This window comes from Danio rerio, chromosome 21, assembly GCF_049306965.1.
Source record: "Danio rerio strain Tuebingen ecotype United States chromosome 21, GRCz12tu, whole genome shotgun sequence".
In the NCBI taxonomy this organism is placed as follows: Eukaryota; Metazoa; Chordata; class Actinopteri; order Cypriniformes; family Danionidae; genus Danio; species Danio rerio.
Genome location: NC_133196.1, coordinates 34,306,520 through 34,324,103, shown reverse-complemented (window position 1 = coordinate 34,324,103; position 17,584 = coordinate 34,306,520). Strand labels below are relative to the sequence as shown.

The following is a 17,584-nucleotide window of genomic DNA, read 5'->3' as shown; positions in this document are numbered from 1 at the left end:
AGCTCAGACTCACGTGTGGATTAACAGTGTACGCGACGCTCGACAACAATAACTTACGTGTCTAAGGAGGATTATTGTTTACCTGAGAGCTGTTCTCATCTGCAAACGCTGAGATCCGGATACGCTTTTACTCTCCTCTTAATAAAGACGCGGTTCTAGTTGCTGGTGATTGTCCTGTCTCTACAGATTTGGTAAGTGAGCGAACAGTGCTCTTTGTTTATTCAGTTTGTTCGTATTGAACAAACTATTGCACCGAGTGTAAACATGTTAGCACTACAACCAAACTTTAACCTCGTGTAGGATTTTTACCGCATTTTGTGACCGGAATAACACACGCGGCTTTCTGACGCTACATGCCGTGTGCATCTAAGTTTCAGGGAAATGCTAAGTTTTTTTTTCTCTCATTCGCCGTGCAGTATCAAACATTGCATGAAAAATACACGCTTAGAGCAGTTCCTCGAATCAAATATTTCGTTTGTCGCGAGGGACATGAATGAATTCTCTGAATGAAAGACAGTTAAAGTCCACCATTTAATAATTTGGCAAATAATTCGACTACAGATGCCCATGTAAACACAGTCGCGTGCCCAAATAGACACTCCCACACCGTGCCTCTTTTATTCCTCCGACACTCCCCCCTAAACAGAGCTGGACACGCCCACTTTTCTGGCTTTTTCCAAAGTAGAGGTGTGAAAACACCCTGCTGAAACGAAGGGGTTTCATGGCCCTTTAAATCAGGGGTGTCAAACCTACGGCCCGCAGGCCGGATCAGGCCCGCAAACGAATTTAATGCGGCCCCGCGAGAGGATTCTGTGAGCTGCAATTTTTCAATAATATATACTTCAGTTTCAATTGTGTCCACTGGATGGCACAATAGCAAATTGTTAATTTCATCCGATCTAGAAGCCTGAATCAGCGTCAGTTTGACAGCCATCTCAGAGAGAAAGACCTCATCTATACCCTGTCATACCGCTTCCCACACATAGACCTAACTTGGGCGGGCCGCCCAGATATATTTGGTGGTGACACATGAATAATACTATTATTATCATTCTTTTACACTTTTTTTGTATCCGTCCAAGAAAACTAAACATTTGCGATCGATTAACCAGTGGAAAATCTTCTATCGCTCTGCACGTTTCCTACTGCTAGTTCTGTGTGTGTGCGATCTGTCACTCACACAGGAACTCTCACCTGCTCTGCAGACTCACAGAGACGCGCCTTTTCCGCCAAAATGCATCCGACTGTAGTTTCTGAATCTCACAAAATGTCCAGGATTTAGGCTTTACTTTTTCCTTCTAAAGTTGTTGTTATTTGTATGTGTTTTTGCATTACCATTTCGCAGCTGACTGTGCGCGCACAGCAGTGAGAGAACCATTAAATGATTAATCATTTCATTAACGACTCAGATAAACTTTATACTCCGAGAGAACAAAATGACATCTATAATGCCTGCAAAATATTTGTACACCATTAGAAATGGCTAATCAATTAATTTGCTTTATTTAAATATTATTAAGGGCGAGGTAGTGGCGCAGTAGGTAGTGCTGTCGGCTCACAGCAAGAAGGTCGCTGGGTCGCTGGTTCAAACCTCGGCTCAGTTGGCGTTTCTGTGTGGAGTTTGCATGTTCTCCCTGCCTTTGCGTGGGTTTCCTCCGGGTGTTCCGGTTTGCCCCACAGTCCAAAGACATGCGGTACAGGTGAATTGGGGAGGCTAAATTGTCCGTAGTGTTTGTGTGAATGTGTGTGTGGATGTTTCCCAGAGATGGGTTGCAGCTGGAAGGGCATCCGCGGCGTAAAAACTTGCTGGATAAGTTGGCGGTTCATTCCGCTGTGGCGACCCCGGTACCGACAAGAAAATGAATGAATGAATAAATATTATTATTAATTAATAATTGTTATTATTCTAGTAATTATTATTATTTTTAGCAATAATGTCTACTTTTATTCCTTTTTTCTGTTATTTATTTCTCATTTTCTGTATATTTTATAAACGTAATGATGTTAACATAATACATACTTTATACATATCAAAAATGCTTTGACAATACTGTAAAGTGTGTATAACAGTGTCTTAATGACAAAAAAAATCAAGTTAAAAAATCACAATATTTTTTGTTTGTCACATGTAGTTGACCATTTTTGTGCTGGGGGAAAAAGGTGTTTTTTATCCGGGCTACCACTGCAAGTATATTTCAAACCTGTAGGAAGCACTGCACACTGAGGTGATCTCACGAGAAAATGTAACTATTTTACATTTTGTCAGTTCATTGGCTAATTCGTACGAGTTTAGTCATATGAAAATGTACCATTTGAAAAAGGAGCCGTCGATACCAACCCCAGTAACATTAAGCTCCAGTAACATCTTGCTCCAGTGGTATTGTCAGTAATGTCAGTGGAACAGCTCAGTGGAAGGTAATGCAGAAGGAGCCTTTTCTGCATTCTGCCATTATAGGTTTGAGGTATGATAAAGGGCTCACCTGGACAAGCTTGAATCATTTTGGAAAAATATACTGTTGACAGATGCCACAACCATACCGTTGCATGCCAAATAAAAACCACAGCATTCCAGGAGTACAACCTGCTCCATACTGTAAAATATGGTGGAGGGTCTATCAAGGTGTGGGCATGTGTGGCAAACAGTTACTGGAAACCTTGTCAGAGTTAAAGGTCACATGGATTCCACCCAGTATCAGTAGATTCTGAAGAACAATGTTCAGGAATCAGTCAAGAGGCTGAATTACCGACAGGGTTAGATGTTTCAGCAGGACAATGACCCAAAGCACAGTTCCAGATCTATCAAGAAATTTATGCTCAGACACAATACAATGTTCTAGAATGGCCATCCCAGTCCCCAGACTTGAACATTGTTGTAAATCTATAGATTGAATTAAAAATTGCCAACTCAGGCTTATTCTGATAACGTAGTCCCATGGACGTTTCTGGAGAACGCGAAGTACATCCCTGGAGGTACGTATTTTTGCAGTTTTTGTTTTCGCGAATCTGGCGAGAGGCCGCTGTGTGTGCTTTTTCGTATTTCAAATGTTCGGGCCTGCACTGTTCTCGCGTGAACCCACCAGAGGCCGCTGTCTGACTGACCAAATGATTGACTGCGCGACCGGCAAATTGGCTAACCGACCCTCCTCCTTCCCTAAAAACAACCAGTTTTACCAATTGACCTGCTCACTTCCCTAACCCTGAGCAACAATTTAGAAAAGCCATCTAGAAAAAGAAAAGCCCTCGTGTGATTTCTTTAACACGTTTTCGGATTTCACCCTTTTCTTACCCTGTTATGAACTCGTTCACTTGATTTTTTGGATTCTGTTTTTGTCTTGTCTGATTTCTGGAACCGCTCTTCCCAGGTCACCGTGTTCAACTCCTCTCTGCATCTGAAGTCTGCCGATGCACACGATGAGCTGACTGGACAAACTGGTTGCGGCGGGAAAGCCGTCCACACGGAGGTAAGCAGTCAGCCGGTAAGCACGAAAGGGAACAACGTCATACCACCCCGTAGCGTTCGCTTAAAAAAAAGAAATGCAGCCATATGTACCTCCCGGGACGTATTTCGCGACCTCCAGAAACGTCCACAGGACTACATTTTTAGAATGAGCTTGGGATTGAAAATTGCTGTTCACACTCAGCACCCATCAAACCTAATTGAATTAGAGAAATTCCACAAGGAAGAATAGTCCAAATGCCTTCAAAATGTATTCAGAGACTTATCCTTGACTATAAGAAGTGTCTACAGGTTTTTGTAGAAAAGATTGATGTCATTAATCTGATGGGGTGCCCAAAATTTTGCACTTGTCTGTTTTTGTTAAGACTTAAATTGCATGGCATCTGTTGATTAAATAAATGTTATGTCAGAACTGAAATGTTGCTTTTTCCCTAGGGTATAAAATATAGCCAAATGAATTTGTTGATTTAAATGGGCCAGCAGGCTATGGATTGCAATTCTGAAAATGATCAGGTGTGGCCAAACTTTTGCATAAGACTGTTTGTATTTATATGTATATATGTATTTTAAATGTACATGTATTTAATTATCAAATTATGTATTTAATGATTTATTTATATATTTCAAAAAAAAATTTTACTCTTAAGTATTTTTAATTTTAAAGTAATTTAAGTAGTAAAAACTAAATTATAAAAAAATAAATGTTTGTATTTACATAATATATTTATATATATTTTATTTTTAATTATTTTAATTTTATTTATATATTATATATACATGTTTTATAATATAAAACGTACATATAACGTAAACAAAACATGCATATGTAATACAAATTATATGTACATTAATGTTTTGCATATTTTTATTTTTGGTTGTTCATTTATTTCTATTTTTTAAAATAATTTACTTTTTACTACTTAAATTACTTTCCAATTAAAATTAAATAGTGAAATAAATGTTAAAATATATAAATAAAATTATTAAATATACAATTTGCTTATTAAAAACACATACATATACATTTAAAATACATATTTACATAAACATATTTAAAATTACATCTAAGTAATTTAACTATATATAATATATTTTAAAAATGAATGCTTTTTTTAAATGTATACATGCATGTGTGTATTTATATGCATTAAAAATATACAGTACACATGTAAGTTTTGATGTAATAACATTTTACTAAGGTAAAAAAAAATGGTTGAGGACTAGCTCACAGATCGTACAGCCTTGCAGCTTTCCCATCATTTCCTATATTTCTCAGCACTAACATTTATCATGTCTTCGGATGCTGCAAGTGTCATCATTCCAGACAGCATCTTTTTTTTCAGTAAATGATGGCTGTCGGTAGCAGACAAGGGCATTCTGTAAGTTAACTTAATATAGTTTCAGGGAAATTGCTGGTTTCACAATGCGAGCAGCAGGTAAATGGGTTTACTATGTTAAAACTGTCCACACTGCCCCTTTTATGGTCCATCTGAGACGAATGTGTTTCTTCAGATCTTAAGAAGACTCTTTGCTTGTGCGTCTATCTCACCGTAGAAGGGGTGAAAATGAGACTATCGCTTCATAATTGAGTGCTAACCACAGACGCGGTTATGAACGGATATTATTCCTGACCTCATTCACACTCATTTTGAAGCTCATTATGCTGATATTGAGAACAAATGGGAAGTTTGTTCAAATGTGAGAAAACCAAGGACAAATTCCAAATGGAGAAGGAGAAATTTATTAACAGGAAAGTCACGGGTGTGCGTAAGTGCTTTGAAAAGCGTATTCAAGGTTTGTTTTAAAAGTGTATGCCAGCCTCCATTTAAAAATAAGTAATAACAACACTAACAGCCACACAAACCAAATGTGCTGCAGATAGTTTGGGCATTATAATACACTGACTGGTCCTTTTATTAGGCATATTTTTTTGGAAGTAGCAGGTAGGACCTTTGCCTTTTCATAATAACACGCAGTTGCAGATTTAATATTCAGTTTTCTAAAGACTTTTTTTTTCATAATTTTTTTTTTCCTGATCGAATAGGTGTCTGATTATATAAAAAATGCTTTCTAAATAGAAAATATCACTCAAGGAGGGGGTCTAAACACCACTTCAGGGGGTTGTCTAACTCTAAGTCATATTATGGTATCACTTTATTTTGATGGTCCCTTTAACACATTTTATTTTTTTAGTTTAAGTTATATTGCATCTACATGCTAACTAATTTTCATTAGATCATAAGTAGAATGTTAGGTTGGGGCTAGGTTTAGTGTAAGTTGACATGTATTTGCATAAGTCAGTTAAATGTCTGCTGAAGGAGCAGTATCAGCAGATATTAAGCAGACAGTCTACTAATACTCAAGTGAGAGGTAATATGTAGTTGCCAAACTTTTAGTCAACAAAATGTGAAATAGGGACCACCAAAATAAAGTGTTACCCATATTCAATACAAATATCTACAGGTCTGAATGTATCTGGTTGTTGAAATGACTTATGAAAATCAAAACTTGAAAACATGCGAGAGTGTTTAAGTTTATATGACATGGCCAGTGTTTACAGCGCAAATGAAAATGCAATGGACAGATGACACAGATGATACATTGGAATGCTTGTTTTGTTCATCCTTTTTGTTTGTTTTATTCAGTTTTTGACCATCCATTAACTGTTAAAATGACCAAATTAGAATTTATAAATTAATGAAAATTAAATTAATGAAAACTTAATTAATATCAAATAACAACATTAACAACAGATACACCCGTAGGCTCTTATAGTTGTGTATGCATGGAGAGGGAAAAATAATAAAAGATTATGGCATTTTTTTTTTTTTTCAGAAAGGCAATGTGTTTTGTTTTGGGGAGAGTATTACAGTATCCACAAACATGCATGGAACGCTAACTCGTTTCCAGTTTACTGCGATTTGGAAAAGTCAAGGTTTTAAAACCACAAAAATGTTCTGGTAAACTGTTCACATACAGCTGAAGTCAGAATTATTAGCCCCCCTTTGATTTATTTTTCTTTTTTTAAATATTTCCCAAATGATGTTTATCAGAGCAAAGAAATTTTCACAGTATGTCTGATAATATTTTTTTTTCTTCTGAAGGAAGTCTTATTTGTTTTATTTTGGCTAGAATAAAAGCAGTTTTTCATTAAAAAAAAAAAAAAAAAAAAAGATTTTAAGGTCAAAATTATTAGGCCCTTTAAGCTATATATTGTTTTTGATAGTCTACAGCACAAACCATCTTTAGGCAAGGCAAGTTTATTTATATAGTACATTTCATACACAGTGGCAATTCAAAGTGCTGTACATAAACAAGAATGAAAAAATTTAAAAGACAAGTATAAGAAAGTAAAAAACAAAACAAATAATTAAACAATAACTTGCCTAATTACCCTAACCTGCCTAGTTAACCTAATAAACCTAGTGAAGCCTTTAAATGTCACTTTTAGCTGAATAGAAGTGTCTTGAAAAATGTCTAGTAAAATATTGTTTACTGTTATCATGGCAAAGATAAAATAAATCAGTAATTAGAAATGAGTTATTAAAACTATTATGCTTAGAAATGTGTTGAAAAAATCTCTCTATTAAACAGAAATAGGTTAAAAAAAATAAACAGGGAGCTAATATTTATTTAATTATTTTTATAAGCTTTTTTACAACTATATAATTTATAATATATTTTTTAGGTTTAGGAGAACAATATCTGCAGAACAGTACCCTCCACCTCAAATGCTGCTGATCAGCCCACAATTCAGGAGACATTTAAAAAACAAATAACTTAAAAACCAACATTCCAGCCTGATTTAGACCTGAACAGTGCAGTTTATTTTTTATTTTATATCCAAAGAAAAGAAAGATATGCAAGGATGCCTTTTTAAGTTGTAAAGACATTTGTGTTTTTGAAACTAATGAAGATTGCAGAAGTCAATGATTTATTTGAATTATTTAGCCTGACATATTTACTGTTCCAAAATAATGTTTCTTAAAAAATACATATTGTGTTCAATGGGGAAAAAAATTGTTGTTTTTTACCCAGACATTTAAAAATAACCTATTTAAGAGCAGGTATCACAATACCGTGATACCATGAAACCGTGATATTTTTATCCAAGGTTATCATACCATCAGAATCTTATACCAGCCCATGCCTATACACAAATTGATGTAAACTGTTTTGAATGATATCTTGCGCACCTATTTGTATTGCAAAAATAGATGTTTCATTTAGCCGGTAATCGTGATGACAGTAATCGTGGAGCTCGCCTTGTGCAGCGATGTTTTACTGGAACACAATAGTCTATAGTTAGTCTATAGTCTAAATGAAAAAAATCATGTGTATGCCATTTATGAAAAGTGAAATAATAATAATAATAATAATAATAATACTAATAAAAAATAAAACAATAATAATAAAAATAATAAAAAATAACAATAATAATAATGCTGTGCAGTGGCACAGTAGGTAGTGCTGTCACCTTACAGCAAGAAGATCACCTCACAGCTGGTTCTAGCCTCGGCTGGGTCAGTTGGTGTTTCTGTGTGGAGTTTGCATGTGCTCCCTGCATTCACATGGGTTTCCTCCAGGTGCTCCGGTTTCCCCAACAATCCAAAGACATGTGGTACAGGTGAATTGGGTAGGCTAAATTGTCCGTAGTGTATGAGTGTGAATAAGTGTGTGTGTGGATGTTTCCCAGAGATGGGTTGCGGCTGGAAGGGCATTTTCTGCGTAAAAACAGGCTGGATAAGTTGGCAGTTCATTCCGCTGTGGCGACCCATGATTAATAAAGGGAATAAGCCAACAAGAAAATGAATGAATAATTAATATTAATAATAATAACAATTTAACAAGTGTCAGATACACCACATTTTAAGTTAATGTAACTTAGTTAAATTTGCATATAGCATGGATTTGAAGATCAGAATCATATCCATTTAGTGAAGACACTTTTACGTAAGTGGTCAAATGTAAATGAAACTAGCTATCAGAGAAATTGCATGAAGTGATGAGGTTTAAACAGCCCCTATATTTTTACATTCAGTCCTGGGGGTCATGATTATAGAATATAGATCAAGTTTTCCATGACCATGGGAATTATGAGTTGTGTAAGTAAGAGAGATTTAAATAAGGGTGCAAAAAATGCAATTATGTATTTTTTCTCTTATTCAAACAAAGCACACACACTGAAACGCACACACACAAACAAGGGTTTAACTGGGTTATTCTATTTGTAAAATTGGCCTTTCAGGGCTTTTTTGAATGGCATCTGGAAAAAACCTCACAATAAAAATGACTTTTCAAAGACGGTTACTCATGTTATTGAGAGAAATGGACTGGAGAGACTGGCTCTATGCCATGTGAGGCTAATTGGCCTTGGGTTTGTTTAAAGCATTGTGATTAATGAAGTTTCTAATGAGAGCTTTATGATGAAGGCAGCAATCTGTCAGCCGGTGACTGCAGCTCTCAACAGGGATAGAAATGAACAGTTAAGAGGTGATTTGAAAAGGGAATTCTCTTGACACAAAAACACCATTTTTTTTAAACAAAAGCTTTCTTGCAAACCTGTCGCCATCCAATTTGCAGTATGCCCACTAATAGCTTTAAAGTCTGACTTCATTAAAAGAAGTCCGTGACTGCTCTTTCAAAATTGCTTATTATCAGATGTGGGGTCTGGATAAAACATATATAGTATAAGTCAAAACTATTAGCACCCTCCTGTAAAATTTCATTCATTTTCCTTTGGCTTGGTCCTTATTTATCAGGGGTCACCACGGCAGAATGAACCGCCAACTTATCCAGCATATGTTTCAAGCAGCAGATGCCTTTCCAGCCGCAACCCAGCTATGGGAAACACCCATGTACTCTGGCATTCACACACATACTCTATGGCCAATTTAGCCCACGTAAACACGAGGAGAATTTGCAAACATCACACAGAAATTTCAATGCTTAAAAATATTTCCCAACTGTTGCTTAATGAAGAGAAGATTTTTTCAACACAACAGCTTTACTAATTAATTTCTAATAACTAATTTCCTTTATCTTTGCCTTAGTGACAATGCATAAAATGTTCTAAAAATTGTGCAAGATACAGTAATAGTAATCAGCTTAAAGGACAGCTATTTTACCTCTTTTTCAAGATTTAATATAAGTCTTTTGTGTCTCCAGAAGGAGTCTGTATAGTTTCAGCTCAAAACACCCATCAGATTATTTTATTATACCTTTTTAAATCTGGGAAAATTGAGCTGTTATGGCATTGTAGCTGTTTTTGTTGTGCATTCAAAGCTGGTTCTCCCTGCCCACCGTTCCCACGTGTGTGTGTAGGCTTCATGTAGATAGACAGCACAGTGACAGACAAGAATGAAGCAGATCTCCAATACTACCGTAAGAACTTTATCATTGATTATATGTTTTGTTTGTTGTGGGGTTAATTCTAGCATTCCCGCAGCAATGAGTCACACACAATGTAGTTATAAAGTTCACACACACACAATCACATGTTTAGCTTTGCCAAATGTGACAGGACACATGTTAATATCCACTGCTGTATGAACATTCATTATGTTGATGTACAAAATAAACATGATTTAATGTCCACAAACCGGGATTGAAGCTTCTTCTTTTATAATTGTACTGACACTATGCGGCTGTGGTGAAGAATTACGTAACAATTTTACTGTCTTTATTGCAAACATGCACTGTTTTAAAAACTTTTTAAACTTGTAAAACTCATTCTTGATCACATTTAATGATGATTGCCGATAACAAAGAGCTGAACAGATCTTTTTATTCCAGTTGCTTTGCGCACGTCCTGTCTTGTTAATATAATTATATGCGTTACTACAGAGACATGGTAGTACGCGTCTGTCGGTCAATTTGGTGCGCTGAGCAATCGCACTATTCACGTTGCGATGGGTCTCAAAATGGGAGGGATTTAAATCTCATTTTACTGTCAGGAAATTTAAAAAAATAGATGTATTGTGTTTCTATCACTCCGATATGACTGTGGATACACTATACCTGCACACAGTTCTGTCCAAAAAGCTTACAAAAATTTTTTTTACATCATAGGTACCATTTTAAGTAAAGTCCTTAGCCCATGTGGTGATATGGCTTATAGATAAATGAGGATTTTCGTTGCAGTGCAGCTTGAGGGATCGGAGATCACCGTTGTTCAGCTTAGGCTTGCTTTAATGGTAGATTTTATTTTTTTACCGTAAATTTTACAGTTTTCTTAATTATACCGTAAACTAAAGAACATCTCAACCATATTTTTTTACAGTAGCTTTATGGCAATCACAGCTGCTAGTTTTTTTACTGTAAATTTTACTGTTCTCTTAATTATACCGTAAACAGAAGAACATCTCTACTATATTTTTAACAGTAGATTTTTGGCAACCACAGCTGCCAGTTTTTACCATAATGTTACAGTTTTCTTAATTATACCGTTAATTGATGAACATCTCTACCATTTTTTTTTACGGTAGATTTCTGGTAACCACAGCTGCCAGTTTTTTTACTGTAAATTTTACTGTTCTCTTAATTATACCATAAACTGAAAATCATCTCTACTGTATTTTTAACAGTAGATTTATGGCAACAACAGCTGCCAATTTTTTACTGTAAATTTTACTGTTCTCCCAATTATACCGTAAACTGAAGAACGTCTCTACTGTATTTTTAACAGTAGATTTCTGGCAACCACAGCCGTTAGTTTTTTTTTTTTTTTACCGTAATGTAACAGTTTTCTTATTTATACTGTAAACTGATGAACATCTCTACCATATGTTTTACAGTAGATTTATTGCAACCACAGCTGCTAGTTTTTTTTTTCTGTAAATTTTACTGTTCTCTTAATTATACCATAAACTGAAGAACATCTCTACTGTATTTTTAACAGTAGATTTATGGCAACCACAGCTGTTAGTTTTTTTTTTACCGCAATGTTACAGTTTTCTTATTTATACCGTAAACTGAAGAACATCTCTACCATATTTTTACGGTAGATTTCTGGCAACCACAGCTGCCAGTTTTTTACTGTTCTCTTAATTATACCGTAAACTGAAGAACATCTCTACTATATTTTTTAACAGTAGATTTTTGGCAACTACAGCGGCCAGTTTTTTACCGTAATGGTACAGTTTTCTTAATTATACCGTAAACTGTTGAATATCTCTACCATTTTTTTTACGGTAGATTTCTGGTAACAGCTGCCAGTTTTTACTGTAAATTTTACTGTTCTCTTAATTAAACTGTAAACTGAAGAACATCTCTACTGTATTTTTAACAGTAGATTAATGGCAACCACAGCTGTTATTTTTATTTTATTTTTTTTACCGTAATGTTACAGTTTTCTTATTTATACCGTAAACTGAAGAACTGAAAAACATCTCTACCATATTTTTGATTTTTGAAATCTGGTATATTTTTGATACCAGATTTCTGGCAACCACAGCTACCAGTTTTTTGCCGTAAATTTTATAACAAACTAACAGAAATAAGACTTTCACCAGAAAAAAATATAAAATAAATAAATAAAAATTAGGAAATAATGTGAAACTTTTCTTGCTCTGTTAAACATCACTTGAGGAGAAGGGCATCAATTCCCAGGAGGGCAGATAAATTTGGCTTTAACTGTATATATACACACACAAAACAAAACAACACAGCAAACACACATGGACACAGTGCAACTTACTGAAATAGTAATCACCAAACAGATCTTCATCCTCATCATCAAAGTATGCTTGTAATGGAAAATGAAATCAAAGTAAAAGGATGGCAAATTATAAAAACATCAAATGTAGCAAACACAAAAACACACACAAAACATAAACCACAAGACCTTGAAAACAAATCAAAGAAATAACAAGATACAGAAATCGCAGTTGTTTTGCTTTTACCTCTGAACAATCTGATGCCGTGAGATCAAGGCTCATAAAAACCCTCCTCGAATTTTGTGTGTGTATGTGTATGTGTATTTTCTGAGGAATCTTAAGAGTATACACGTCGAGGTAACATTTGAAGAGCCGAGCTTTGGATTTAATTCAGTTCAGAGTGCTTCTGTGCAAACAAAGCATCTGTTGACTGCGCCAGAGACATAATTTATGCGTCAACAACAAAAAAGGTAATTTATGTGTAGACTAAAGCATGTAACCGCAGAAATTGTAATTACAGTGTGCCTATGCATGAGGTAACCTGACGAATGCAACATGCAAACAGAACAGATCAACAGTGCCTTGCATCACCGCCGCATATTATTATTTACTCAACCTGTCATTGCGTGACCTGCTGCTCATTTATTTATTTTGTCTGTAGTGGCTTTTGATAGAGCTAATTTAATGTTTAGGTAATTCCACCTTAATAAACGTCAAATGTTGACCCTGAGTAATCAGCATAAATTAGTAAATAGTATTTCAATCATGATAACTTTTGGAATAGGTTATGCATGGTAATGGATATGTTAATGGCCGACTAGATCTGCTATGCATGCTTATGCTGCTGAAAATACTAATGCCAACAATTTCTATGAACATATCACTTTTGCTGCTGCTGAATGAATTAGCATGCATGAACCCATTAGAAGATAAGACAGGTGGAGCTAGGGGAGGTAGAGGGTTTTTGAAAACCAGCCTACAGTGACATATAAACAGGCTATTTAGATGACAATGGTTGTAGAGTCAGCAGTAAATGGTCAGTAAATGATGTGATTGCTAGCTGATAACATGAAAGGATATCAAATGGCAAATCATAATGGTTTATTAAATAAGTAATGGTGTAAGCTCTTGTACTGAAGCATCATATTACACCACAAATCAATATGACTGTAATATTACAGTGCAATATTTTACACCAGGCATTTTGTAACTTATTATTTGTTTTATAGGCAATACTTTTGTTCCATAAACATAAGGGGCTGATAATAGTCTAAATCGGGAGAGTTTTTAAATATTTATAAACTATAATGTTTTTTAGATATGGTTTCTTACTAAAAAATTACATTAACATATTTGTAAACACAAACAACTGAAAATACAGCATTAATAATTAATTTATTATATTTAAAATAATTTTGTTATACATATGTTTTTAAGAATGTAATGTATAAAAAAACAAATGTATTTGATCTGTTTGTCAAAAAAGACAATCTGTCAAAATATTGTTTAAAATAATACATTTTATTGTCATTTATATGAGAAAATACACTGGAAAAAAATTACGAATTTGTATTTTTTACCCTGTATTTTTACATTTGAGCTAGCAACTTCACTAGAAGTTAGAATTTAGAGTTAGATTTTTTTTTTGGTTAACGACTGCAGGTGGGCAAAAGTAAATAAAGAAATATCTTTACTTTTTACACCCAGAATATTGATATGCAGCAAGCACATATTTGACTAAGCTTTTTTTAACAAATCTATATTCAGATTTATTTTTACTTTGAAATAATATATAAATACTAAAGTATTACTATTTTTACTTGCATTGTCAATATGTAAATTATGTAATTATTGCAATTATTTAAATACCAACCAACTTTTGCTTGAAGAGACAGACCAATTACGGCAATAGGTGCAGGTAATCGGTCTCTCTCTTTAAGCAAAATTTACATTTCTAACTTCTAAAGAGGTTGGATATGCCAGCTGAAGTTTAAAAATACAGGGTAAAAAAATACGAATTCATAAAAATATTTAGCTTTTTCAGTTATTTTCATTAGACACCTTTTTGTATTTTTCATCATTTTTGGAGATGAGTCTGGATGCAGACCTGGTGCAGTTGCAATCTGACCTGCATGCAATGCTTTTTAATGCCCACACCTAACCACCCCTACCCCCCACTGTGACGTCTCTAGCTCTATTGAGTGCACTGTGTCTGACATTTCATCTCTGAGATTCACAATCTCAACTTGCATCTTTATGGCGGTATCCAGATACTATTGACCTACCTTTTGTTGTGTTTTGTACAAAACTGCACTTATATTAGTGGTTGTGCCACATTTGCATTGTATTTAATGTGTTTTTAATGCAAATGCCACTTTATTTAAAGAAAAATAAATAGTGTTGACTTGTGATGCATGTAATGGATGTTTATTAAAAGCAATTTAAGTATGTAATATAAATTGTTGCGGACCTTTGACCTTAATAAAAAATCAGATTTGAACCTTTTAATGTAGACATTGAAAGCCTCTTGCCTAATGGTAGTGCGCATAAATATAGCACAACAGCACCCTGAATTCGAGTCTAGACTAGAAAAAATAAATAAAAAACATCCCCCCTACCCGAATTGATTGACTTGCATTATATGACTAATAAAGAACCCTAATTTCTGCTAAAAAAATGTTTATTTTATGTTATGCTTTATGTTTTAATCATATCTACATATTGGATGGTCATGATTAAACGAACAGCTAATAATAATTTTGAAGAACCTGCCTTCTCAAGCCATATATTCTCTTATTTTGCACAGATAAAATAACAGCTGTGCTAGTAAAATAATAGCATTGCTCAAACTAAGTGTTATTCCTTCATTTTCATATTTTAAATTGAAAAATAAACAAACGTTTTTCCTGTAACATTTCAGAACAAATATCTTTATGTTTTACACCTATAATATTGACTTGACTAAGCTTTTTTTTCCACAAATCTATATTCAGATTCATTTTTACTATGAAATACTACTGTTATCACTATTTTTACCTGCACTGTCAATATGTAAATCATGTAATTCATGTTATTATGAAAATACCAGTCAACTTCTGCTTCAAGAAACAAACCGATTGTCAGCACCAATAGCCTAGGCAGTGCGGATAAATATAGCGCAACAGTACCCTGAGTTCGAGTTCAGACTTAGGAACATTTCTCAAAGCCTGACTTACATGGTATGACTTATCAAGGATCACAATTTCTGCTAAAAACATATTTATTTAGTTGTGTTTTATGTTTTAAACATATCTGCATCTAAGATGGCCAGAAGGATGAGTAAATGAGCAGCAAATAATCCTTTTGGTGTAACATACCCCTTCTCAAGCCATATATTCTCTTGTTTTGCACAGGTAAAATAACAGCTGTGCTAGTAAAATAATAGCATTGCTCAAACTAAGAATCATTCCTTCATTTTCATATTTTAAATAAAAAAAATAAACAAATGTTGTTCCTGTAACATTTCAGTACAAATATCTTTATGTTTTACACCTAGAATATTGATATGCACCAGGCATACACTTGACTGAGCTTTTTTTCTTTCCACAAATCTATATTCAGATTCATTTTTACTATGAAATACCACTGTTGTCACTGTTTTTACCTGCACTGTCAATATGCAAATCATGTAATTTATGTAATTATTAAAATACCAACCAACTTCTGCTTCAAGAAACAAACCGATTGTCAGCACCGATAGCCTATTGGCAGTGCGCATAAATATAGCGCAATAGTACCCTGAGTTCAAGTTCAGACTTAGGAACCTTTCTCAAAGCCTGACTTACATGGTATGACTTATGAAGAACCACAATTCCAGCTAAAAACATATTTATTTAGTTGTGTTTTATGTTTTAGACGTATCGACATCTAAGATTGCCAGAAGGATGAGTAAATAAAGATCAAATAATCCTTTTGGAGTAACCTACCCCTTCTCAAGCCATAAATTATCTTGTTTTGCACAAGTAAAATAACAGCTGTGCTAGTAAAATAATAGCATTGCTCAAACTAAGTATAATTCCTTCATTTTCATATTTTAAATTGATCAATAAAATAAACAAATGTTGTTCCTGTAACATTTCAGTACAAATATCTTTATGTTTTACACCTAGAATATTGATATGCACCAGGCATACACTTGACTAAGCTTTTTTTCTTTCCACAAATCTATATTCAGATTCATTTTTACAATGAAATACTACTGTTATCACTGTTTTTACCTGCACTGTCAATATGCAAATCATGTCATTTATGTAATTTTTTAAATACCAACCAACTTCTGCTTCAGACTTAGAAACCTTTCTCAAAGCCTGACTTACATGGTATGACTTATGAAGAACCACAATTCCAGCTAAAAACATATTTATTTAGTTGTGTTTTATGTTTTAGACGTATCGACATCTAAGATTGCCAGAAGAATGAGTAAATGAACAGCAAATAATCATTTTGGGGTAACCTACCCCTTCTCAAGCCATATATTCGCTTATTTTGCACAGGTAAAATAACAGCTGTGCTAAGTAAAATAAAAGTATTGCTCAAACTAAGTATCATTTCTTTATTTCTATATTTTAGATTTAAAAATAAACAAACGTTGTTCCTGTAACATTTCAGGCTACAAAAAAAAGCACACAGGCATTAGTATCTTCAGCTTTTGCTCTGGTTGTTGGGGCTGTTCAGAGAGCTGGAACTAAGAAACTTCCCTCTACAAAGCGAACGCTCTGGGGTGACAAAAGCGAGAGCAGATTAAACCACACTAACATGCTCCGTACAATGACTCAGATAGGAGCGACACCTCCAAACGCTGTCCCTTTATTACCACTTCTCACACCGTCGGTTCGTCTTGTGCAAAGGACAAGGGCAGACCCCATTAAGTGGCAAATTGCCGTCTCACGGCTTAATCAGGCGGCATCAGCATTCTGTAGGGAACATATGAAAAGCCATTATGGTCAAATCAATTCTCAATTACCTCTTTGCCGCTGCCATCGACACGTTAAATAAACGTTCAGCGCTGTCACAGCTATTTCTCCTTGTGAGGCGACGACGGAATAGCTGTGCGCACGTTATTTGAGAGCCATGCGAATGCTAATGGATTGTAAACAATCATGAACTAACAGCATGATGTGAAAGTGGGACAGATAAGCATCGGAAGGAACAAGCAGCATTAGGAGATTCATTATAAACGGTCACACTCCGACCACAATAACAGCTCGCCAGGCATTTGTCATGGTGTGTACAATGCAGAAACGCAGATAATGACACGGAGACACTAACGTACGGACACATACGTTGTCCTTTTAGCCACTAGAAGTGTAAGCAAAAAGTAGGGCATTCAAGAAGTGCAAACAAATGAATGAAAATAAGAATAAACAATTTAAAGAATAATTAAATGTAGATAAAACACAAGAAAGTGCACTTCCAGTAATTACTATCTGTA

General features: G+C 34.6%; 1 protein-coding gene across 10 annotated transcripts in view; it reads right to left on the bottom strand.

Moving 5' to 3' along the window:
* tenm2b (teneurin transmembrane protein 2b) overlaps positions 1 to 17,584 on the bottom strand; it is a 576,016-nt gene that overhangs the window by 368,579 nt on the left and 189,853 nt on the right. For 6 of the 10 annotated variants that reach the window (XM_068216114.2, XM_068216117.2, XM_068216118.2 and 3 more), the window contains one exon: positions 12,156 to 12,203. The exons of the other annotated variants lie outside the window; for them this stretch is intronic. In XM_068216114.2, coding sequence (XP_068072215.2) covers positions 12,156 to 12,203 — 48 coding nt within the window. The remainder of the gene's footprint in view (positions 1 to 12,155; positions 12,204 to 17,584) is intronic. 10 annotated transcript variants of the gene reach the window in all.